Source organism: Columba livia, chromosome 13 (genome assembly GCF_036013475.1).
Source record: "Columba livia isolate bColLiv1 breed racing homer chromosome 13, bColLiv1.pat.W.v2, whole genome shotgun sequence".
NCBI lineage: Eukaryota > Metazoa > Chordata > Aves > Columbiformes > Columbidae > Columba > Columba livia.
In genome coordinates, this window is record NC_088614.1 from 6,950,782 (window position 1) to 6,978,375 (window position 27,594).

A 27,594-nucleotide genomic window follows, 5' to 3' on the forward strand; every position below is an offset into this window, starting at 1 on the left:
GCAGAAGCAAACCACACACTTGGGACAACAACCTAATAGAGCTCCCATGCATTGCACTCAGTTTTTGGTAGATTTTATGGAACGACCCTTCACCACTGGAAAAGCAAAGCGGGGATGACTGGCACCTCCCAGCACCTCGCTGAGAAATACCAGGGATGAAATCGGGGCCCAGCTGAACTCAACAGCAGTTCTGCCACCAAACACGGCCAGAATCTCATCGTTCAAAGTCATGAGTTATCCCAGTGCTCACCCACATCATAGCAGATTCATAAACCAGCCACCAAAATCAGATTTCATTTTGACTAATTATTTGCAGTGATGACATGTTATTACAGGAAATCATCATTTCTGGCCCAACGTCGTTACTATTTGCTGCTTCATTGTGTTTTCATGCATTTTCTTCATCGGTTGCCACAGGATTCTTTGCCATTGCTGATAGCAGATCTCAATAACCATTAACGCTAAAGTACCCAAAAAAGTAAACTCCGGTCAGATTCCCACAGGGCCTATTTTTCCAAATCCCCACAAAATCCCTATTCCCTAGGGAGTGGTTCTCAAAAGAAAGCAAAATGCTCGTCAACATGAAGAAGAAATAAAGATACATTTCAGATACCTGGATCCCAAAGCTTCCAAACCGTGGTAATGACATCAAAGGCCCGGACGTGGTTTCTGCCCTGTCACTCGGAACGTGGTTGCTCGCAATTCCACCACCGCAAACCTTTGCCAGCTGCAGGGATCACTTCTATAATCCCATTTTTCCATGGCCACAACACCTCATACAAATGACTTAATCCCCAGCTTAAGCAGTCACATGAGCACGTTCTTTCCCCATGCTCCCATTTTCAAAATCCTGTTCTTCTTATACAAACAGTTATAAACTCATTTGATTTGTGCTCACAGATTTAAGGGGTTGGGAAACAGGTTGCCAGTGACTTGCTTTAACACCGGAGCAAGAATCATTTCTTCACATTTCTAAAAACTGTTGTCAACAAAAATCTAAGTTTGAAAACCACAATAGAACACGGCCATTTGCCTTGATCAAAATTACTTTGAATCATAACCTCCCTTAAAAAATACATATTTAATACGTTTGCAGCAGGAGCCTGAAGGCTTCTGCTTCAGGTGTCTAACGAGACAAAAACTGGTCTAATGCAACAACTTGGACAGGTTAGTTTTGCCTTTCAATTTTCCCAAGATAGCCAGTAAATGGCTAGAAACAAATGAAGGTTTCCTCAGCAGTCTCAATATTCTTCACGTTTTCCTCCATGTAACTATCAAACCCGCTGCCCTAACAGAAGCGTAAAAACAAAACATCCAGCTCTTCAAACAGCACAAAGTCAGCTCTCTCTGGCTATGTTCTTAAGCCTTAATTGGCATTTCAAATCGGCAACTGCACACAAAACACTCTACTATAACAAATTATTCCCACTCTGCTAATCCATTTGTGACCTACATAAGATGCGACTATAAAGGATCTTTTAACAGGGTGATCCTACTGGTATATTAAAACGTAGTTCAATTAGAAAAGTTGGTCATTTTTAGACTATCTTTTAATTCAACAGTAACATTTACATTTGCTTCCACTTCACAAAGAGCTGTAGCACTTGTGTCAGATGCGTGGCTGTTTGAGAGGCCTCCACTTACCTCCTTTACTAGAAAATATTTACACCACAGTGTACAGAACAACCTTGACTGTCCCCAGCGGATTCCCCGAGTAATATTCTAGCAGAAGTCAGTGTATCAGAGAAAGACGCATACGTCCAGATTCTGCTCTTAAAACTGGTGGCTGTGCATACTACATTCTATATGCAAAACACATTTGCTTTCTTTTAAATTGACAAAAATCCCATCTTCAATATAATATTTGTTCATTACTTCGTAATAGCTTTAGTAACCAAAAGACTCATGCAGACTGGAACAGACACAAGTACATTTGCATCATACGAATTCGTGTTATGAATCCACAGACATGACGATACTTAATCTTTACTTTACCAGAGACTGCCAATTTCTTCCATCTCAATGACAGCAAGTCTTTCAAAATAATACACACAAAAAACCTGAGATTCAAGACTTACGCTGTTTTGAATACTTGAACAATATTTAAATGTGTGTTATTTGTTTTATTGCATCTTCTGAGAAAGTAATAATTCTCCAATACTTACTACATTTGGTGCACTCACAGCTGGTACTCGCAAAGAAATCTGAATTCAGATTTCCAGATTGAGGAATTTCTGGTGAACACCCACAACAAACTAAATTAAACCAGCCCATTAGGATTCCTTCATAAACAAACACTAACAAAACATCTACTGGCAACAACAATACCCACCCCATTCTTACAAAACGTAGTTTAACCACAAGTAGCAGTTTCTGCCTCATTTGCGCAGCATAGATTCAAAAGTTTCGGTGTTATACTCACAGCGAATTCCGTAAATCATGAGAGGATCGAGTTGCTTCTTGCCGTGCTTGCCCTGGCCCGACAGGTTGGAGATGGCCTGAATTTCCCGATGGAAGAGATAATCGAGCAGCGTCAGCGCCATCTTCTCGGCCGTGCGGCAGTTGGTGCTGATGTGCAGCATGTCCGCAGGGGTGATGGGGCAACGCACCCGCATCTCGGGGTTGTTTTCATCGCCGAGCCACGTGCCGTTGGGGTAATCCTCTAAAAACAGAGATTGGAGAAATTCTCATTGTGGCACAGAATGAAACGGGCAGGTTCAAGTTACAGTCAATTTCTTAAGTCATCATGAGCTCTTCCAATTTTCTTTGCAGTCTCCACAAACTTCTTTTAAAATCTAGCATGACAAATAGGTTCGCAAGATTTATTACAGAAAAAAAAGCTATTCTCTAATCCACACCAATGGTGACCAGCAGTGATTGCCATTAATGTTCTGGCCTACATGAGGAACTGGTGCCATTAGTCCAGATGTCCTACTCGCTCTCAGATATCGTTTTAAGTATCTCATACTAGAGGCCAAGAGCTGAAAGAGCTCACTGCAATCACAGCGTCCTCATTTATCACGTTAGTCATCCCCTAAAAATGAACATTACTGCAACCCCATAATATTCTTAAAGTACAGCTAATCTCAAGCTAACAGCTTTGAACCACAGTTTTCCCCAAAAGCATCAGATTAAAATGAGTCTAAGCAAAACTACAAATTTAAGAAATTATAATAAATAGCGAGCAGGAACTTAATCACTTAAAAAGCGTATTTCGAGCAGTGACAATCGTTCAAAATGTAGCCAGAGATACCAATCAAAAATTTGGTCTTTCGTCAGATATACATAATAACTCTACATTATTTCCTAAACACATTTTACCAAGGAACAAGACCAGCATAAAGATTTCATATCACACGCCAAGTGCATCTTCCCTTCTATTCAAGTATAAGATCATTAGCAGCAGAACTAGACCAAGCTCCTCATATTGACATACAGGCATTTTAAATATAATGAAGGTTGTTTGATTTCTGTCCAACCCTCTCAGTTTAGCAGGAAAAATACTATTCATTTTATGAGAAATATTAAGCCCTCACTGGAAATTAATCTTTGCAGGCAATGCCAAAAGTCAGTGGATTCAAAACTAACCAGAAACTAGAAGCAAACTCCTAAGGATGAGCGATCCCTACCCAAGGGGAGGATGCAACACAGGACCTGGGATGAGACACTCACTCCAGATAAAAACACCATTTCCAGTACAAATCTTGACAACACTTATAGGAACTGGATGGAACAATGTTCCAGTACTATTTCAATGTTCACTGACAAAAACCATTTGGATTTTATTTCTATGTTTGCTCAACTTTTTGGAGTGAAACAACATTTTCTGACATAGGAGGCGCTCAGCCCTTCTACACTGGAGCTTGACAGCATTTCATTGTTGTTTCACTTACCTTCAGAATGGTAAAAATGTGAATAAATCATACAATTACATGATTTACCTTTCATTACATGCCTTGAAAGTCCAGTTTGATGGTACGTACAAAGTCACAAACCCCTGTTTTCCATAACCCTCCCAGTCACAAATCAGGGTGACAGGGATCTGACAGACGAGCGAATCCTTTCCACATTGCCCGGGACCCCTGCGCGAGCAGCATCTTTATTTCCAAGTACTGGCACAGGTTAAGCAGCCGGCATTTTACTAGACTACAAGCCAGAAGTACGCAATAAAATACACCATAAAAGCAACTCAAAACACTGAAAAAACACTTTTCCAACATGACTTTTGGGTTGAGTCATACCACACGTCAGATGCAAGTTTATTGCGATGAATAATGACAGTACGAAGCAAATGTTAGATTATGCAACACTGATACATCATTATAAACATCAGATTATCAACTGTGATAATTTGTAAGGGAAAATATTTACTGCTGATGTTTGTAGCAGCTAATCCCTCAAACTTTTTTCTGTTGAAATCAGAACTTACTCCTCTGTTCTGAATATATTTTCGCGCACTCGCCATTTTTTTTTGGTGTATATTTTATTTGAGCCTTACTTTTTATCCTCAGCTACATAACAGGGCACGCTGGCTGTTTTCTGCTCACAGGACCAGGTGCCATCTGAAAAATAAGGTGGTTCAGATGAATGATGATGGTTTTGAATGCCCCGGTGTCTGGCCTCACCACAAGCCTGGTGAACATTATCGGAGAAAACAAGAGCCTGTTCCTGAAGATAAATTAACTGCTTTAGAAAAATGTGGGCAGAGTTGGCAAAGCAAAAACATCTTCGGATAAGCGTGTAAGTTTTTCAAAGAAATTCTAGAAAGCCTAAGTATATTATTTTCTATCCTATCAAAATCTTAATTCCTTAGCAGTTGACAGAATTATTATTAGATATGAGTTATTACTACGTATAGAACGCCTTCCACCTGCAGTCTTGTTTAACAAATGCTATCAACATATATAAACCAAAGATTTTCTCAATTTACAAAAAAAAATCTGCCTTTTTTTTCCTTCACTGGCACCAAGTCCAGAACATACTGTTTTTACCACATGCAACTGTTCTTTTATTGCTAACAGCCTGGAAAAAAGACACTATCTGGTTATTCTGACCTATGAACACAAGCCCCACATTAAATTATCTCTTGCATTTTCCTCCTGCTTTAAAAGCTTTGACAGAAAAGAGAATTCGCTTTATAATCATTTTGCATGAAGTGGAACTTGCATGACTCAAGTTAACCATGACTCTACTGTCTCACTGCAGCTTCTTGAGGGCATAAAAGCTTAAACTATTCCTTCTGTAGATCAAAATAATTCCCACCCGCCTGCCAGCACATCTGGCACTTTGCACAGAGTAAATCCAACGAGATTGGCACACGAAAAGTGGTGAAAAGAGGAAGCGTGGGGGGGAAAAGACACTGCATAAGGAAAGAAAAAATGGGGAGTTTGATGGACATTCTCTCTAAGCAATTAAGTACATAAATACTATTGATTAAAGCTGCGTTATTTGAAGCTCCTAGCACTCAAGTGTCCTCTTATGCTTACCACAATGGTTCTTTATGTGTATTATCAGACATTATAGGTAATATCTAGATGGAATCTAGAGGAGGAAGGTTGTTTAGTAGATATATTCTAATAGCCAGACCCCCAGTCAGGACTTCACCAGGCCCTGTACAACCACACAGCCGCTTTAGTCCTTAAACACTACCAAACTGCAAATGACGTGAAGGATTGAAAAGAAATAACACAGCCAACACACTCTTCTTAAAAATAATGAAAGATAAATGCAGACACTCATCTGTAACCCAGTCCATCACGCAACTTTCCTGTTTTGCCCTCAAGTATTTTTCTTTCACTAATTTTCCTAACGGCCTTGCTGCATTCTGAGTGCTATGTGGAAAGGTGCTTCCTTGTGTTTCTTCACACCACATATTGTATCAGAGAAGTGGCTCTTGATCATTTCTACTCCAAGTGTTAAAAGTCCCGACATTTTTATCTGATTTACTCTGCACTTGGAAGCTCATTTCAATGACAGACTAATATCTCGCTCCCCTTTGGTGCTTTTTTAAGATCTGAAAATTTGCCTTTATCTCCATTTTACTGAACCCAGAACTAGTTTGCTTTTCAACGCTGTTTTCAAATCTTTCTTACCGCATTCAGTCCATTTCTTTTATCTCCCAGCACAGCTGACCGCTCCTCTCATTCGGACAGGAGGCGGCTGGGGCTGCTGCGCAAAGAATTTCTATGGGAACAGGACGAGCCGGCCTTGAGGTTAGAATAAAAAAAATTAAGTCAAGAGAACAAAAAATCAGACAAGAGTCACTGTGGCTTTCAGACTTGCTCCCAACGTGTGTTTTTCCCAGCCGGGGAGATGACACACACTTCGCTCAGCTCTATTGGGTGCAAATCTGGCATTTGCAACAGGGAAAAAACAACCAGTAGCTGCTGTACAAAGGCAAAAAGATGAATTAATCTTAAAAAAAAAAAAATCCAAGCGTACAAAAATAAAGCCTCATTTCTAGAGAAATTAGATAATATTTGGGCTGATGCATACAAGATTTGACATAATCTTTTAAAATAAACTTCTGTCAATTAGGTCGAGTCCTTTATCCTTGCAAGAGTTCACAGAGTAGTGATTAACCGACAGAGACCAACTTCATTAACTAATGATCATTAAATATAAGGAACAGGGGGATAGGCTATATGTTAACCTACAAATCTCAAATGTGATTTAAAGCTTGTGCTAAAGAAAAGGTTAAAAACCAGCTTTAAAGCTCTGCTCACCAAAACCTCCTCTGACCACAAAATTTGGTGAAGACGTGGTGATTTCTGGTCAAAGGGAGCGAACAACACACACACATCTACAAACAGCAGAAACCTGGACACAGAACTGGAGTTTTACACCTGATTGGCAGGGAAAAAAAGGTTTAATTTCCATGTAAAGATAAAAGAAAGATAGTCAGAAGAGTGTTGTGCTCCAAGTCTAATCTGTACAGCACAAAGGGTTTGTTTAATGGAGACACAGCTCCGGGTAATTTCTGGGTCACTGTGGTCAGAGCACCCCTGCGCCACACAAAACATTCTGAAAATATCTAATATCCCACACTCACAGGTTCTTCAGTTCTCCGACAGACAACAGCCAACGTGGACAGACACACATGGGCACACAGGGCTTGTCTCAGCAAACACGATGGTGTGCACAGAAGGCTCAGTATAACTTCCACGAGATGGCTTGTTTAGTAAAAATAAGGCCTCAGTTTTAGTATATGGTTAAATCCATGAGAGAAAGAGGAGGTCCACTTACTTTATGACTCATGGAAGCCCAGGGAATTTACTCAACAGAAGCAGAAACTGAGGACTATGCGATCAACTGTAATTTACAACGCTCAGTTAAAAAAAATTCATGATAAAATTAAGAAAATTAAAAGCCGTGCACTCAGAGGGATTCTTAAACCCTTAGAAAAGGAGTTTCATGTCACAAAAACAAATTCCTAATTTGGATTTTGCCCACTTCCTTGTTTATTGCCTCTTTGTTATATTTAACTTTACAGAGTGGACCAGACTTAATTCAAACATCGCTGTGACAGACAGAAAAAAAAACATTGTCCATTTTTTAGCTCCCAATAATAATAATAAAAAAATCTAAGCAATTCAACTTCTATCGTTTTCTTTGGCTTTAACAAGTCACTGAAGCTCTTGAAGTCTCATCAGTGTCTTCACATCGGCTGCATATGATCTTGGTTGAAGGTACAAAAAGTTGGCTATTTCCAAGTTCAATCTCACTGTCTGTATCTAGTCATAAGGAGCTTGGCAGGAACAGCACAGTGCTGCAAATGATCATCTAACATGTGAGATTTGATCTTGCAGTGAACTGGAAAATCCTGCAGACAGATAAGTCTGGGCCACGTACATGTAGCTGCTTGGATTCCCATTTGGAAAACAAATTCTAAGCACTATTTAATGCTATGATTGTAAAATTACTGTTTCAGATGCAAAGCTGAAGAGACATTAAGTGACTAAACAATTTTCTTTGGAAAAATATTACTCATCCTCTAATTAACACACTGTGTAGACCAGTTTTCCCTTATCTCCTCCAAAAATATTCATGTTTACATTTCTAAGTCTGTACTTTTGATAGTTTAAAAATGCAGTAAAAAGAATGCAGAGAAAGCAGATACAATACAAAACTATCGGATACGGTGCCAAACGTCATATGTCAGTGTATCAAGCGTAAAGTTCACCGAACCAAATTCCAAATCAATGGATTTCGCAATTTTATTTATATCACTTAAAACCAGCTTTCCTGGAGCTCTGTTCATCTGCATACTTGGGAGATACTAAGGACAGTGTGTTTGTTTCTTAGTAATTTCAAAGTCTTGGCTTTGCCATAGACATTTTTAAAAAATATCTGCTTTTTTTTAGTAATGCTGAATGGGACATTCTTATACCACAAAGATGAAAGGTCCTGCTCTTTTTTCCTTCCATATTAAAAATAGGACAGTAAGTCTATTGTGAAAGACTTAAAAGGATGACACAATGTGCTTTAATGTTTTAGGAACAGATGCTCCTCTTGTTTGTACATCAAGTCACAGATTAAATATTTTAAATGTTACCATATACTAAATATGTGTACGAACAACATTATGATATTCCCTGCATCTTGAAGCTCCTTGTATCTTGAAAGCAATATCTAGCATCAAGCAAAATAATGCTCTATTTCTCCTGGAGAAGTACGTGCATACAGAACAAACACAGTGCCTTAAGACGACTCACTCCTTAGTTGAACAGTCAGTACTCAACATTTGAGCTTCCTTGAGCTAAACTGAAGCAGCTGCTCAAGTTCATGTCCATAGGAAGGGAAATTCTGTTTTTACAAATATTCTAATGTGACATCTTGAAGAGCAAGTTCTTGTAAAGCTTTTCAAGATAAAATTCAACGCCTTCAGAGGAAACACCTAACTGCCCGATCACAGCAAAATTTGTCAAAAAAATTAGTAAGCATATTTGGATAGTAGCTACTCTTTGCTTTCCGCTGTTTGTACACTTTTCTTGGGAAATAGTACTTAACACTGTAAAATTCTGAAACTGCTATTTAGTGCAAGCTTGAGACTGATCAGAAAGAGTTCTTTATGAACTGTGATTTTTCTATATACAAATTCCAAGCAGTTTACCCAACAAATGGAAACCACAAGTAAGCAAAAGCCACACTTTTTTACCATTTTCTACAATTCCAAGAGTGTAACACTCTTAAATCAGATCTGAGCATTGCAGAAGGCACTATGGAAGTATAGAACAAAACCAATGTTCTTATCCAGCAATTTTATAACCCAAGAATATGAGAACAGGCAGATTACAGAGGGGCAGGTGACAACACACATTGAGAGGGTATGTACCACAAAAAAAAATACATATTATCTTAAAGGAAGTATCTTAAAAGAAAGGTATCTTAACTATGGCTAAGTTTTATGTAAACACCATGAAAAAAAAAGCAATCTTATGAGCTCTAAAGAGTGCCTGGGGAATGGCAGAAGACTGGGTCTTCCTTCTAAAGAGGGCACGTGAAATAGGGAAAGAGAAGATGACAGGGTTTAAATCACAAGTTTGGAAAATCATATTTCTAACAGCTTTCTGAACATCGGCCAGAAAGAAGGGTTTGCAGTAAATAAGATGCGAGGTAACTGGAATCTAGACAAAAGAGTGTTATTTTCATCTCAGATGTTGTCTATTAAGAACATAAAAGTCTCCTTTTAACTGCTGATCATTTGAAAATCTACTCACCATTCTTACCAAACCTTATTTGTTCATAGCTACTGCAACTTGCTTTTCTTCATCTAATACTAAGACTCTTCAGTTAAAAAAATGTAGGCAAATATATTTGAGAATGTCATAATGTTTTTTAACAGCTTTGTGGTGAGCATGAAAGCGCACATGGCTGCCAGGTTACGGCTTAGTCAACTGGAAAACCAACCCTTGACAGGATTACAGCCACATACCAGAGAATTCATTAAAGTCAGAAAACAATATAGGTACTTAATATCATAGGTTTAAAACTTCTGTAATTTAAAACTAGCGTGGATCTAATGTTCTTCACGGTATTATTTTTTGCAGTGGACAGCAAAATCTAAAAGAACATAACAACATTAGGGTGAAAGTTTTTGTGAACAGAGAATTCCGGAAAGGCCGCAATAAGGTCTCTCTGGAGATCTGAATTCCCCAACTCTGTCAGCCTGTCCTCCCAGAACAGCTGGTCCAGCCTCAGATCATTTCTGTGGCTCATCTGGCCCCTCCCCAGCAGGGCCATGTGTGTCCTGTGCTAGGACCCAGAGCTGGACCAGCACTGCAGGGAGGTCTCAGCAGAGCGGGGCAGACGGGCAGAGTCACCTCCCTCCACCTGCTGCTCATGTTCCTTGTGATGCAGCCCAGGACACGGGTGGATTTCTGGGCTGCAAGTGCACATGGCAGCTCATGTCCAATCTTTCATCCATCAGAGCCCCCAAGTCCTTCTCCGTGGGGCTGCTCACCATCCCTCCATCCCCTGCCTGCATTGATACCGGGGGTTGCTCTGACCCAGATGCAGGACCTTGCACTTGCCCCAGTTGAACCTCATAATGTTTGCATAGGTCCCACTTCTCGAGCTCGTCCAGGTCCCTCTGGATGGCATCCTGTCCCTCAGGTGGGTCACCTGCACAACTCAGCGTGGTGTCATTCGCAAACTTGCTGAGGATGCACTTGATCCCACCGTCTACATCACTGATGAAGACATTAAACAGTACTGGTCCCAATTTGGACCCGTGAGGGACATCACTTGCCATCAGTGCCCATCCAGACATTGAGCCATTGACCGCTACTCTCTGATTGTGACCATTCAGCCTCATCCACTGAACAGTCCACCCATCAAATCCACACCTCTCCAATTCAGAGAGAAGAATGCTGCGGGGGACAGTGTCAAAGGCTTTATAGAGGTCCAGACAGACAACATCCCTAACCCTTCCTTTGTCCACTGACATAAACTCCATCGTAGAAGGCCACGAGGTTGGTCAGGCAGGACTTGCCATTGGTGAAGCTGTGCTGGCCGTCCCGAATCACCTCCCTGTCCCCCATGTGCAGTTTCTAGCAGGATCTGTTCCATGATCTTCACAGGCACGGCGGTGAGGCTGCCAGGTCTGTACTTGCTGGGTTCCTCCTTTCTACCTTTGCCAAAACGGGCACGATGTTTCCCTTTTTCCAGGGCCTTTACCTGACTGCCAGGGCTTCTCAAATATCATGGAGAGTGGCTCGGCAACTACATCAGTGAACTCCCCCAGGACTCCGGGATGTATCTCATGAGGTCCCAGAGATTCATATTGGTTCAGTCACACAATTCTGCACAGCTTCAATACACCTGAGAGAAATATCAACTCCATTCCCATCACAGCTGAACTGACTGCATTAAAAACCATTTAACACACAGAGCAAATAAATCCTCACAAACACAAATGGATAAACAAGTTTTTTGTAACAGCTCCTGAAGACCTACAACAGCTCATGAGAAAAATAACATGGACATCAACACCAGGCCCAAATGATGATGGTTTAAAAACGTTCTCCATCAATCAATTGCTTATGGTTTTTAAGCCTAATAAGAAAGTTGATGATTAAAAAAGGGCCAAGTTTGTTTAAACTGAGTGTATGCTGTGTGCCAAAACTACAGTAAAAACACACTCATGTCAAAACTGGACTTTTAAAAGAGGAAAACACATCTATCAATTGTGGACATTTACTTTAAACACTTCTTATTGATAAATGTTTGTTTCTTGTTGCATTAAATGAGAAAGATGTGTAATCCATACTGGGCCAGGGTGGGAAATTGGGACAATGAACAAGAAAAGTTCTGTGTTTTTGAACACAAGCTTCCTCCAGATTAAAGAAAATGCACACAGTGCCTCAGAAAAAACACAGCGAAAGCATTGATTTTCATCATATCCACACTGCCTTCATCTACCAAAACCTTGCAGAAAACCAGGCTCTACCTAAATTCTTAGATACCTGCATGGTGAAGTGGTTTGTTTATAATGCTTTGCGGACCATTAATGGCATCTATAAAATGGATAAGCATCTTCAGCTTTCTGAAAAGTGAAATAATTAAGTAACTGTTGCTCAGAGAAAAGAGAGAACATGCCTTAGTGCACATGCAAGGAGTAATATACAACTGAAGATGGAAAGAAGTCAGAGTGTACAGTCAGAAGAAAGAAAAAACAACAAACCACCCCACCACTTATTCTAGACCATTATTGGAATGGAGCTCCGAGCTTCTGTACAGTTATTTTTCAGGAATAGAAAGGCAATAACACTCATACTTTTGAACTACCATAAATAATTCAATGCTCTTTGAAAACAGCAGAGAACAAACAATGCCTTTCTATAAATCTAAATTCTGAGAATATCCAGAGGTCAATGACGTACCCAAAGCCAGGGCAAGGCCAACAATAAACGGTTTAGTTTTGATTTCTGGACACAAATGACTGACAGGAGTCAGAATGACAACCTGTTGTTTAGTCTCTGTGTGTAAGGCCTGAATTGCACCATTCTCCACCCTCTCCTATTTTCTAATCAATCGAGATTCCTTTGAGCAATTCAAAGTCACTCAGGATTCTCCCACAGATGATGAAGCGAAGCTGATGGGTGCAGTAGCTTTTGCCTTTTACTGCTGAAGAAAACGAGTCTGCACAACAGACCTCTTCTTCTTCATCACTTCATTTATTAATAATTTCATTTTGCGACATACTTCAGGCTCGTTCGCTCAGCATTCCTCTCTCATCTTCACGAGGGCAAGAGGTACTAATCTGATTCCCAGAACATTCATCAATCTCCGAGAGATTTTTAATGGATGAGAGTTCTAAAGGTCTGAAGAAAATCAGATCTGAAGACTTAAATGGATTAGCCGTTTCTTCAAAATTTACATGTACAACAATGGCACAAAAGGCCCACAACACGTTTGTCTGTGCAAATGTGCCAACCAGCCTAGCTAAAAAGGGCGTTATAAAACAAATCCCCTCCTCATGTTAGAGACTTTGTTCCTGGCATAGCAGACCCAGAGCTGTATGAAATATTAACAGACTCCACATTTTACATGTATTTTCACATCAAAATATCAGGACTAGCTGCAATCTGATGATTTTTTTGAGAGGAATGCCTCCAACAGCCTCGGTCTTCTTTAATTCCCCATTAACTCCAAACAAAACCCCCTTCAGCAGCAACCGTGTCACAACGCACACAGGACAGGACCCAAAAGCTCCGTTTGAAATGCACGTGTTGTCGGAGGATCCAGAAAAGCTGAAGAATCCCAGGTTCAAATGCCTTAGAACAACGTTCTCAGAAACAATCTTCGGCACATGAGACTTTCACTAGACCAACTTTTGAAGTTTTCTAAGTATCAAAGTTTTAAAGCATCTTGTTTATGCAGGAAATTTACCATCCAGAATTGTTCAGTTCCAAAATATTTGAATAAACTCTTAAATACTCAGTTCCAGGCTATCTTGAATTAACCCTTGCCACTAATTGCATCATAACCTGCGCACACCCAACATGCTTTTATCAATAGCTGGAGATCATGCAAAAGAAACTGGATCATTCATTTATCAGAGCCCTTCTGCTTCAATGTTAGAGATCAAAAGAAAACGCATTTGCCTCTTAAGCACAAAGGTCACCTCCTAAACACATTCTGCTGTCAGAAATAATTTATTTTCTCTGATACATGAATGTAAATATGAACTGCCATATCCAGAATTACGCTTAAGTAAATATTCAATAAATATGTTTAAAAAAAAAGGTAAAATTATTAAACGGAAGTCTAGGATTCAAATTTCATACTTCAGAATCAAAAGAATCACTAATAGTTTGAAACATATAATTTATCATCATATCTTATTTTCACCTAAAACTCAGTGTCCCTTATCCCATATTCTTTGTGATTAAAATATAGCAACTAACATTCATTTCAAGATTGCTAAACATATAAAACAACATAAGATTAACCTAAAATCCTTAGGCTTCACTACATTTGATTTGTGTCCTGAGGAGTTCTCATAAAAAGCTGACACTACATGCTATCCTGTTAACAGTCTGTATTTAATATTAATTTCCTTGTTAAAATAACTATTTTACATTAATAATAATTACACAAGTAGACTGTCATAGTAAGTTACAGGAGGAGATGAACTAGTAGATTTTATTTCCCACAGAAGGCATTTATTTTCCTGAAATAATATTTCACCTTGGTGACAGGCAGCCCTGCGGGTTGCATGTGTTAATTTAAAGGGTTTAAAATGTAAAGCTATAGTGCTATAGTGGGGTATGCTGTTTAAATTTTACAAGCCATTTGAATTAACTGCAAAATTAGTAAAAATAAAAATAATAATAATAACTATAAAAATAAAACATAAAATATTTTTAAAATAAATAATCAAGTAAACGATTCATTCAGATCCCTTCACTCCTACCTGACACTTGCTGCACTGCCTGACAATTCTCGGTAGGACCCACCACACGATCTCTGACGCTTCCAGTTGAATCGCAAGTTCGTTCCACCACCACATTTACTTGGCTCAGACATCCTCCCAGTTAATCAGTGAATCGTACCTTCAGAGTTCAGCGTAATGAGCGTCACGTTGTTCCCGATACTTTGGCTTCCCAACTGCCCGCTGTTGGACACAGAGTCACTGGCCTCAGAGCCGCTCTCCCCGTCCTCGTTGTGACTGTCGTCGTGCCCCGGCACCTTCACCACGATGGTGTTCTGCCTGCGGCCGGGAACCGCGCTGCGGAAAACAAAACCACGTCACTTTGGGAAAACACAACCCTCAAGCAGGAATTGCACCGTTATAAGGGAGTGAAAAACAGTAATTAACAAAATTTAATGCATTAGAAAAGCATACTCCTTTAAAAAAGACTACTCCTGTTTATAACTAAGAGCTCTCTCACAAAATAAAGTCAAAGGGAAATAGCAGAAGAAATGAGAAATTTTAGATGCACGCTTACTAAATTTGGATCAATTGAAAAGTCTAGGCCCAGTGTGAAAAAAAAAAGTTATAAAAACATAAACAATAACACCATTTTCTACCCAGAATCTCCAGTTCCACTTAACTTAAAATTTGCTTTAGATAGTACAAATTTTAACCAGCCTTACTGGGCTGCTGCACATTCTTCGGTTGGTTAAATACAAGATCTTGGCGTGTTCTCAAGTGATCACTTTCCCCCCCTTTATTACCTAGGACATTCCCCATTTTGCACTTCACATTGCTGCAGAGACTGACATAGATCTGTCAATGGAGGGAACGAAGGGGGAGGATTCTCAGAACTGCTACTAACTTGCTGAGGATATTTTCCAGAGAATCGGCCGCTCTGCTCAATGGCTCCTCCTGCCCAACCATCTTGGCTAGAATCGAACTCTGCCGGTCGTTGTTCAGGATCACTGTGGTCTGAGGAACAACACTGCAAGACAAAAATCAGAGAGGAAAATGGAATGTAAAGGAATAAACCTTATAAATAATACATTAACACAGTCTTAGGGTTTAAATAGTCTACTTAAAACCAGAGGCTGCCTCTAAGCTTTGCTCTTTCTCCCAGTATCGCAGTTATGTATCAAATGCTAAAGCTGGTAATCCATCGAATTTGACATCTGCACCATTTCAAGTACTCAAATTCTTTCGGAGGACAGATGGCTTCAATGGAATTATATAAAAGCCCGCGACCTCTGGCAAAGCGATAAAGAATTAAGCGACTCAAGATCTGCAGGAGGAAATCTGTAAATCACAGCTCCAAAGAGCCACCAAATTCTTGTTTTGAAAAATCCAAGAGCGAGCATGTTCAGAGGTACTACAGCCAACTCACATGGCAACGCACTGGGTTTAGTAGGATAATTCCTCAGAAAAAAAATGTAAAAGTATTATTGCAAAATGAGGAGCTTAGTTAAAAAGCGTGTATCGTTTGGGAGGGCAGGGAGACAGAAGTTGGATGGGGAGCATCAGAGCAGAAGACGGACAGACTGTAACTGTAAATAGTGACCAGACTGAACTTGTGTGCATTTCATATAACGAGAAAACAAAACACAACTCTAAAGCAAACAACACAAAAACATTTAGTGTGTGGGAAACCAGAAAGCCTTCTCTATCACTTCTGATGACAATATAGAAGGAAATAACTAGAGAAGCGTTGCATTATTCCTACACCATTACTCAATTTCCTCAGACATGGTTTTGATATTCCAGACTGTTTCCACTGTGTTAATCATAAATTTAAGGAGACAACCTAGAAGCAAATGTGTGGGTTAGAGGCAGAGAAAGCTTCCTTCTCATTCTTTGCTTTCCACAGTAAACAGCCCACTATTGTGTTTACTGGTCCAACAGCTCAAACATGACTGATTGTCATTTATTTTTCTTAACTGTATTCCTTGGCTAACTGTTGAAACACGAATTAAACAAATCTGATGACAGCAACTGCTTATTTCAGCTGCAACAGAGCGCCTGCCTGCTTGAATATTCACAGCTACATCATACTTTAAGCGCTACAATATCTACAATTAAGACCTAAAGAGAAGATAAGAAACTGTCAGAAGAGCTAACAATAGATGGATCTCAATTTTGGCACAGATAAACTGGTTGACCACAGGTTTTTTGGATGCAGAAAGCCCCAGGGCCTGATGCCATCCTCCCTCTCGCAGCAATTGCATTGGTTGCTAAAACAAACGGGATTCCTCGTGGGCTGCCAGTGATGTGATGGAGCGAACCCTTGGGGAGCTCTGCAAGATGTTTGTCAGACCATAGACAAGTACAGCATGTGCTACGGCTTTTCACGGGGATGTGCAGTTCAGATTGTATTAAGCAATACATGGGGGCTTTTCGTTGGGTGTTTTTAGTTGCTATCTAGAGTACAAGGGGTCATGATGCTATGAGAGTCGCCTTTTCCAAATTTTCTATGTTATAAAGAGGGGAAAAACCTCACACATTTCTTACCACTTAAAAAAAAAAAAAAAAGGCAACTCAATGCCAGAACCTCATCTTTAAAAATTCCCACACCAAAGCCTTGATAAAACACCGATCCATGGCAACGTCGTCAATCCCCCAGCAACGTGCTCTTGTTATTTCCCAAACTGTCCAAATGGCGACATACGAAGTTTTTACAGGCCAGTTTAAAATGTTCAAGAATTTGACGCTTCCTTTTAGACACTGCTCTTTATCACCACCTTCCTCGCAATCACTTCTGAATGCCTGTTTAAAATGTCACTTACCAAAGCTTATTTTTAATGAACACTCTGAATAATTAATTTCAGCTGTAGAGATAAATGCAATAAAATTACATTTTTTAAGTCCTTAGGATTTTGGTCCTATTAAGTTTATATTTGAAAAAGAGCCTTAGCCTAAAACTGGGCATAAAACAAGGAAGAGGTTGGGGGATTTTGCCTTTTTAAGAAAATTCATTTTTAAGGAAGACAATATTTAGAAGTAAGCCAATGCTATGTAACTAGTTTAAGCAAATTTAGAATAAGGAAATACTTTTATACCACCCACCAGCACAGATTTATCCCCTCTTCAATGCACCCATCTATGTTCACGCTTGCTTACTTCAACGCATCCCTAATCAAATGCATCCCTAAAAAACCACCCATGACAACACTGGTTCCTCTCTAAGAATTAACTTTCCTCAGTTAGTAGAATGGATCATCAACAGGAAAAATCTACCTGCACTGTTATTTTGGGAGGAGTCACTAACATTTTCCTGAGATGTGTTTTCCTGGCTAAACAGCACAAAGGCAAAACCAGATCCCACAAACACAAGTCAAATCTCTGTAACAAGCCACAGCAACTGCCCAATCGCCCATCAATTGTTCTCCATTTGGAAACGAACTGTTAGCAAGGACTCAAAGAACCTGTGATGCGTTCTGGAGAGAAAAATCGAGTCACGCAAAAAGCACAGAGGTAGAGAACAGCCAAAACCAGCTTTTGGAAATGGTTGGCACAGCACAACAAACCTACAACCACCAATTAACCCTTCTCAGTGATTCATCTAGCTGAGTAGGAACCCTGCATCTAGTTTGAAAATTACTGAATCAAGTTTTTTGTCTATTACCAGTGTTGGATAAAAGATTATTTTTGTGGTTTGTATCTACTAACACATAGACTCCAGTAAAACTCACTCAACTCTTTTTCAGTCTTAAAGTAAAATTAATTTATGTTCAATGCTTAACTCCTGAAGAATGATGCTTTCCAAAGCAGTCTGCACGAGGAGGATGAAATGCTCTTTCCATTCAAAACATCCTAAATATGAACTAAGAAACTACAATGCTGGCCTTCGCTCTACCCAGAACAAGAATGGCCACAATTTGCTGACAAATTCTGACAACAAGGCAGCTCGAGGGAGAAATTTTTCAGAGCTGATGCTGTGAAACTTGAGCGGCTACTTATCTGGACGAAAAAGAAATAACAACTGGGACCAATGCAAAAAGGCTCCATTATGTTTGAAAAGGAGAGTTTCAGAAGATGGTCTTAGAACCCTGTTCGTACACAGGACAAACAGATATCCAGACATCCCCTGCAGATACCGGAATTTGCTTCCCAGTAACTTCCCTGTGAAATGTTCCATTCTCTGCTTTCAGATTTATTCATTTACTTTAAAGAGAGAAAACAATAAGAAATCTGCTGAATATACACAAAATTAAATAAGGAATTTTATGTATATTCAAAATCCTGGGCCAACGTGACAAAGTCCATCACAGGAAACCATTAAAGATTACACAGCCTCATGTATCCTTATACTGGATTATTCTAATTCCTTTTTTCCAGTCTGTACATCTCACACTGAAGATGAATCAACTTTAATCACTCCTCATGTACTAAAATACAGAAAACAAAGGTCAGGAAGAAGCAGGAGGAAAGATGCTGGTATTCAATCAGATCCCAAATGAAGCAATTGTTCCTATGAGCGCTGCCAGTATTATATTCATTAAGAAAATGGAAAGAAAATACTCCAAGGGGTGACGGGGAGTCCAGACCCCGCTGTTTCCAGTTGTGTTCACAGATTCCTTTCCCCGTCAGCATCAGAACTTGGAGAGCCTGGTGCTGCAATCTGCCTATTCTTGGACACAACTTAGTAAAAAATTGAAAATGCATGCAACCTACAGAATTTCTTTAAATGCAGCTTACCAAATAATCTCTTAAATGACAGGTGAATATATTTCTAAAAACAATAAACGATTTTCAAGTGTGCATATTTAGTTTCTGCCTTTGTTTTTTTTTAATATAAAAGGACGTTCTATATTTTGCATAAGAAAATTGCTGCCAAAGGTAACGTTCAGTATGGAAAACATGCGACTCATAGATATGATCATTAGTTTAACTGTTGGGTTTTCACTGCCAATAACCTGTCAATCGCACAGAATGCAGCAATGACATAAAAGAACTTTTGGCAATACCAGGACCATCGTTGTCTCCTCCTCTCCCCAGATGAGATTTTCATTTAGAAAGAGAGAAAGATAAAGCAAAAGGAACTAACTGACATTTCTATCTTCCACAAGGTACACGAGCAAAAGCGTTTCTCCAAATGGATGAAAATTACTTGTGGAAAAACTCAGATTGAAATTTTCAGACATTCTTCTTCTCTTCGACACACTTCCACAGACTAGTTAATGGAATATTTATAGCAGTGCTCAAACAGTTAAAAAGATAAACAAGAGTTTCCTCTGTTTCAAGCATTTCTGAGCCTCCTTTGCACACGTGAACATTGAAAACATGTAAATCAGAGCTTGGAGACAGAGCTGAGCTCAGAGCCGTTCAGGCGGCACCATCCATGTGTGCTGCTCTTTCTCATATTTATAATATTTGGAGGTCATGGCAAGACCCGCAGAGCATGTGCTGATCTTGTTCGCATCTTCCTCTGGCACATGTCCTAGAAGAAGCTGCAGAAAGAGAGGAGATGAGGACGGCAGGTCCACCCAAGCACAGCCCTAAGGAAAGCAAGGCTGGCAAGGAGACTTTCCCTTTCTTTTTTTATCTTTCACTAACACTTGTGTCCATCTTTAAGAACAGACACCCCTTAGATCTTCTCACCAATATTTAGAAAGATAATGTTAAAATACTGGCTCCTCTTGATGACCACCTGCTTCCTTTGCCCTTCTGCACACACAGTTAAGATTCCCCATCCTAACAGGAATGAAAAAACTGACTTATGAATTTACACTATGGTAAACACGAACAAAACCACAAACTGGCAAAGCATACACCAAAATACACTGGATTTATGCTAAAAAAATGAACACAGTTCCTCATCTCCAGAGAGAGAACAAACTTGCCAACAACCAAACCAGCAAGATGAGACCAGTGGGACGCCCACCGTGAGGCACCGAGTTGTACGGGCACTTGAACAGTTAAAAGATGTTAATGTTCCTAAACCACGCATTGGCCTGGTCGTAGCCAATTGCCAGAAAAGCAGCAGTGTTATCCATCATCTTCACAAAGAGTTCAGTCATCAAAAATTATCTTTGGATTCTTTGCATCTGGAACATCAGAGCAGTCATTATAAAGACAGTGCTAACGATTAGGTCCGGTGAAAAGACAAGCCAAAGTACACCAGCCATCACGGGAGAGATGGATGGATCTGAAAACCGAGAAAGCTGTAATCGATTTATAATAAAGATAAAGCAACAGCATGTTTTAATAAATGCTGCATTTAACAGTTTAGGAACATTTGAAAAAAAAAAAAAAACCTTTCAGCTCAAGTAAGAGCCAGACATTACATTATTTACGTACATTTCTGTAGAGTTTATTGTACTCAGACTTACCTACAGAGAGCACCCTGAACTGGCTGACGATCAGAAAGACATAAATTACTGCTGTTAAGACCAACTTTATTAACCCGTTTTAAAAGCTGCTAAAATCTGTTGTGGATTATTCTGCTCAGAGACAAGTTAAACACACCTGGACAATGAAGAGGAATCATTCACAATTGCCCACACCTGTTGCCAACTAGTTCATCAACAGTCAGATGGCAACCGACCCAAAGAACTCACCTCTGAAAAAGTCAAGTTTACTACCTCAGGGATTTTACAACACTGGGATGTATAGCACGAGCAACTTCATACCCTGTTTGGTTTTCCTTTGTTAAAAAAAATAAGTCTCTTATTTCAAACACAACTGAACTCCATAAAAATTAAATGCACAGTGAAACACAGTCTGCAAAGAACCTTTTGGCCTAAGCAGACACACAAAAGCAGCAAAATCAGTATGTCCAGCCCATGTGCAAGCAACATAACTAGGACTGAAAAGATACTGTATCAGAAATGGCATTAATTAGTTGTCTTCTACTTTTGATTATGGACAAGGACAGGCCATAACTTAAAATTAACAGGTTAATACAAGCCTCTTAGAAGACAAATGACAGTATAGAAATAATGTCACAGTTGTTACCCTTCTTCCAGCCTTAACCTCTGGAACTGCTGCTGGAGATGCCATTGAACATGCAATGAGACAGGCTGATCCATAAGGGAAGGACACTAATTTTCCATAACAAAATGTGTGGGCTTGACTGATCCTGAACACAGTCACTATGGATGAAACGATCCACTGCAGCCTTAGTACTAAACCAGAAATCTCTATGTTTAGAAAACACTGTGTGAAACCAAAGACTTTGAATCCTTTATTATACAGTCAGCTACTTCTAGATTTATTTTCCAGATTTCCTTACAAATTCTAGTGTGTCCTATCAGCCTAAGCCTGACTGGTGTGGCTGGAAGTTTGAGGGTGACAAAAGCAGTGTTATAAACCAGCTTTCAAGACACTAGTTCCAGTAACTGAAGCCTCGATCCAGATAAATTGCAAATAAAGAAAACATGAGGCTCCTGCAAACAGAACTCAAACACACAGCTCTTACAGAGGCTGTTTGTAAATAATTTCCATCGTGTATCTCTGTTTTTCTTGCTTTTCATAATTACCCAACCAGTTACATACACTTGCTGCCACAGGCACATTTTTATAGCAAGGTCAAGGATGCTGCTACTCTGAGAGCTCATGCTGGGTCTTTCATTTCCATATACCCCAAAGGGATGGTAAAGAAACACCATCCTTCACTTTTTACAAAAAATGCAATTTTGAAAGTTATTGAGAGCAGATTTCCTGTCTCATACTCCACCCTTCAATACGGAACAAAGAGATTGAGCCTAAGATATGCAAAAATGTACAGTTCCACAAAAAGGAAAAATTCTCTTTGGAAAGACACTTGGATTTCCAAACTATGTTTTTTTTAAGTTTGGAAACGTATCGGTGAAATAGCATCTGCTGCCAAATAAAGCAGATGGGAGATGGGCTTTTTGCCATCTCGCCAGCCTTGCCGAGCCCTCGCTGCACGTTCGGCTGCCCCATCCTTTTGAAGCTCTGAACCCACCGATAGCTCTTTTCCACCTTGCTTAAGTAAAACTAGGAAGCTCCAAAACCACCGCAGGTTATTTCTCTTCACACTGTATTACTGTGTGTTATCTTCTGGAAGTAGCAAGACCAGTTGTTTTTTTAAAAATACTATTACTGGTACTTTCATCCAGTGCAAACTCTTCTGCAAATTATTTTGAAATGTAACTGAAATTTCTGTCCTTTCCAAAGAAAGACAAAAACTTGCCCCCTTTAACTGATGAGCTGTTCTCCTCTTCATTCGTTCTGTTGTACTTGCAGAACTAAACACCCCAACTTACAGGACAGGTTTCCAGGGAGTGCTCTTACTGCTGCATTTTCAAACTGCCAAGCATCTCCAGAGACTGCAACCTTAAAAATATTTAAATTGTCAAAACTGGAATCCAAATGAATATATAAGGCTTTTCTGCCCCCTTCTGTTTATTATATGCCTGATAAATTACTTCTGAAAATACACAGTATGTAGCATGTGCTTCCATAGTCTCGTGTACTGCTTCAAATATAGCAAGATTTTTAGAGTTTCACTAAAATGTAATACTAATAATGATTTTCAGCCATTTTACAACATTCAGAAGGTAAAAGCTTTCATTAAACACAATAACCCTTTTCAGTTGCTTATTCAGGTAGAAGGCAAAGCCTGAGCCACGTGAAAGCACTTGTCCTGAACCAAATTTCAAGCCATGCGCCCTTTATTTCTTGAACGCAAGAGCTGGTCCTGCTCTCAGAACCACGGAATTAAAGTTCTGCTTTCCCCAGAGCTCATCTAATGTGACCTTATGGGAATTGGCAAGGGGGCAGGTTAACCCGCACTTTTAATACTACTATAATTGGTTTAAATGTTCTTAGACACTAATTACACTTGTAAATCTGTGTGTAAAACTCAAAGCCTTTCTGATCCCCATGCACATCTCTCTTTCATTCTCAGATACTCTTAACAACTAAAGGAGGTTGCTTTCTAAAACATCTTGGCACAAAGGGCAAATTCTGTGCACATTTGGTTCTCTCTTTTCTTAGCTTGCTGTTACAAAGAGCAAAATATCGCACCACGAGGGTCTGCACACACCTGCATTGCTGACTTTGGTGTCTCAACTTGCACAAAAGGTTTTCCTTTACAAAGCGAAAATAAAAGGATTTACTAAGGTCTCAGATGCAGAACAAAGTTCCTGCATATTAGCGAAGTGGGAATAAACGAACTGTTTGCTCACATGTGGTTCAGAGCAAGCACAAAATACTCCCGATGCTTTAAACCTTCATATTTAAAGGATTTCACATTTGTCATGGGCTGAGAGCAACAACCAGGAGAACTTACTGTATGGTTACGTGGCAAATAGCAAAATAGTAAATCTTGTAACACATCTACAAGACTGAAACCTTTGCCTAAAACTTCAAGGAACTTTGCTACCTAGGACTTTCTTTCAGTGCATATCGCTGAAAAACTTACCTAGCATTACATTTCAGAATTCAAAATTATATCTTTCTAAAAGATTCTTTTTCAGTGTTTTAAGCCTCACAGGCACATTTTAAACGCTATCACCACAACTGAAAAAATTCAAGCCACACATTTCACATCCACTTCTCAGACATAAGTTATCAGCTGCTACTTGCTGGGCTCTCATTTGAACCATTAGACTTTTATGAACAATATTTCATCAAAAACCATTAACTTCAAAAAAATTGGACTCGGGAGAGCGAATCAACACAGTTCAAATCATTGTCAGTTTGAAAAGTTTTATAGATTAAGTTCCATCCCATATACTCATGAATTATTGAACTCTCCAAAACACAGATGAAATGGTGGTATTAAATGGTTATTTTAATTCCATAACCGACCTTGCTCTCTCAACTTAAATGCTATGGGGAAGTTACACATTGTTTCTGGATTTATCAAATCCCAACAACAAATTACTAAACACTTGGCTCTTCGATATCTCCATGCAACAATAATGGAATGCAAAATTCCAATGAGAACACTGGTGTACAAGCTTCGTAAATCCAAGACACCATTTCTCCTTAGGCCTGTGTGAATTTTAACTCCCAATAGTGAAGGGAGTAAATGTAAAACCTTCAAACCATTAATACATGGAATCTAGAGCACTTGCTGATGGTCTGTAACAAAAAGTACAGACAGACAATCAACAGGACGAGTTTAATTCAGAATATGGCAGTCTCCAGCATAAATACCCAAAGCAAGAATTCCAGTGTTTGCAGCACTGCTGCTTTAGATCGTACAGGATACAGCAAATAACGATAAAAATCACAGCCATGAGCGTTCTTAAACTATTTTCAATACAAAGCTGTATTGATCCTAAATATAATGAAGCGCAGAAGTCCACTTGATTTGTAGCAGGTACTTCTAGGCGAAACGGCTGTTTCAATACAGGTAAAATAAGAAGATGTAAATCAATATTCTTACTGCTGTGAAGGACCAGAATCAACCTCGAGATGTCGAGGCTGGTAAGTTCTTGTGACAAATTAGGAGAGTTTGGAAAACACTCTCATGGTTCGCAGGAATCAAAGATGTCAAGTATTTTTTCATACTGCAGCCAAACTAACACTACACAGCCCTGGATAAAGCAAGAGGGGCCGACATCTAATCCAAGAACTCCTGTAGGTGATACATTCCTTTTCATACACTGAATTTTGGAATGCAAGACAGAACCATAATTTTGAGATAAGTATGTGTGTGTTTATACATGAATGCATGCGTAAGAAACAACGTTATAACCTGTTTTGCAGTAAGGTTTAAAAAGAAAATAAATAAAAAATAAGAAAAAAACAAACACCACACAACAGGAGATGATAGAACTGAAAAGAGAAGCCCAAGAAGGCAGGAAAAGTAAGAGCATTGTGGACTAATAGATGCAATTATGAATGGAGTTCAAATTCTGGCTCTCTTAGCCAAGCTTCCACTTTACCAGAAGTTTTTATCAAAATATCAAAATTTTGCTTACATTTATATGCTCTTCAAGAAACCTGAGATTCTGAACAAAATCTTTAAATTCATAAAAAGGGGTAAAATCCTCTCAAGTCATCAAGTTTTCATTGTGTTCATTTGTTACCTAATTGTGAGTATAATAAAGGTGGTGAAAATGGAGGAGACAACTGAGCGATTTTCCAACAACCCCTCCATAGCCAGACAAGAACAGCATGAAAGAGCCATTGACACCAGGGCAGCACCATCACCCTCCATTCCTCCCGAAACAAACCCTTTCATTTGAAACAGAACTCTTACTGGCTGAAGCTACAGACATGACACTCAAACTGGCAATTTAAAATAAATGTTTGCACACAACATCATTGACTGATGACAGCAAGTGACGGGGGAAGGCTGTTAATTTATGGATAGCACAGGGTTGAGGCCAAAACAATGACAAAAGTTCCGTTGTGTGTTTGTCAGCCCCTCCCAGACTTCAAGGTTTGCACTAAAGACTGTGCGGGGTGAGGCCCCAGACAGAGCTCCAACAGAAAATATCCTGCAGGATAAATAAACCTGCCTTGCTTATAGAAAGTGCCACGAATTTCTGAAAAACTGATGAACTCCAAAGATTCTCCAAATAAAATCTTTATAATACATTCTGATTAACACCCCAAATCACTGATTGTATTTTCAAGACATGATCTGTAACGCTCCACTCCCGCTCACCCCCCCAAAACAGGGTTAATTTTCCACCCTTTGCTGACCTGCCTGGGTTGTCCTGAGGACTCAATCTGCTCCCAGGGCAATATTATTTCAGGCCTAGGGTTCAGTGCATGAGATCAGGCTCACAGCAGGGAGAGTAATGTACCTGCAACTAGAAAATAAACCATATACCATCTTTCAGGATACTGTGCTCCTCAATTCATGCTTTGTTTCAGACTGGCTACTTAAAAATCTGCAAATGGAGGCTCTTCAGACCTGGAAAGGGTGTCTTTTCAGGAAGGGACAATTAGCTCTTAACTTCATTTAAAGAAAGTAACAATCCCAAAGGTTTACAATGCTAATTTATCACTGAACTGAAGAAAAAAAAAAGGAAAGAAAGAATAGTCATAACTTGGATGGTGGTTCGCATCACCTAATGATTTACAGTATCAACTGCAGCAAATGTGGGCAAGAGGTTAATTATACACCCCAGAGACTCCACAGCCGCTATTTAGCAATAAGAACTGGAGAACTACTATTCTTTTTTAAAGCCTGGATTAGCATAGCAGAATAGTTTAGTATAATCTATAGAAAACCTTATGCTAAGCATGTGACAAAAAAGAAAAAGCTATTCAACACCTGGAAACATGAAATGGGGTTTTTAACTCACAGAAAATATATTTATTTTTTAAAAAAATAGAAGTCTAACTATTTTGTTTTATTATACCAATACCTTGATTACATTTCTTTAGGTTTGTTTGTTTTTCCTAAAGGCTTTATGCAGGAGCAACATCAGTTTTGCTAAATCAAGAACAGTCACCCTACAATTCTGTCCAAGCCACATCTCCCTGCTTCACAACTTCATTTAAAATCATCTCAGTTTTCAACTTTGCATTATTTGACAACAAAAATCATTTGTAATCAAAGAAACAATCATACAGCAGAAACACAGAACTGGAGCTTGGGAACTCTGGAGCCAAAAGGTTTTGCCAACTGGCACATTGCAAACGAAGCAGATGAACAAATCTCTCTCTTCGAAACCTAATACACCCTGTTGATTAAACTTAACGGTAAAACAAATATATTAATGATCAACACCTACAAAAATAAGGCAAGTTCATACATCCCATCTGGTATACAACTGCGTCAAGGCTTCACTTTTAGCATGTACAAAAATATTTTGTAGATCAAGACAAATAAAGACAAACGCTGTTTTCTGAAACCAACCAATACACAATTAACTGTGGACAAGACAAACGAGCACCACTTTAACAAGCTGATGTCTAACCCACCAACACGGCTTGTCCAAGGCCACTCTATGAGGTCTTTGCACAAAACCTGAGCGCATTAAACTCTGCAATTCCATTTAACTCTCCAGTTCCCACCAAGGACACAAACAAACGCAATTCTACCCCCACCCTTAGCGATCAGTATCTTTCATCAGTCGGCCACAAACAGTCACGGTAAAGAACCAGATGTGTGTGGTCTGTATTTCAACTGCACCCTGACAAAGGCTCAAAAAAAAAAAACCTGAAGGAAAACTCCATTTACCCATGAATTTCTGTATTTCCTCAGAAATACTTTTATTATTAAGCATGAAAAAATATCC

General features: G+C 39.3%; 1 protein-coding gene across 12 annotated transcripts in view; it reads right to left on the reverse strand.

The window, feature by feature from the left end:
• Positions 1-27,594, reverse strand: part of BANP (BTG3 associated nuclear protein) — a 131,621-nt gene that overhangs the window by 87,678 nt on the left and 16,349 nt on the right. For all 12 annotated transcript variants that reach the window (XR_010465913.1, XR_010465912.1, XM_065028808.1 and 9 more), the window contains exons 5-7: positions 15,285-15,407; positions 14,559-14,734; positions 2,423-2,662 (exon numbers count right to left, since the gene is read on the reverse strand). Coding sequence is in view for 10 of the 12 variants with exons in the window: in XM_065028808.1 (XP_064884880.1) it covers positions 2,423-2,662; positions 14,559-14,734; positions 15,285-15,407 (539 nt within the window). In the remaining 2 variants the exon portion in view is untranslated. The remainder of the gene's footprint in view (positions 1-2,422; positions 2,663-14,558; positions 14,735-15,284; positions 15,408-27,594) is intronic.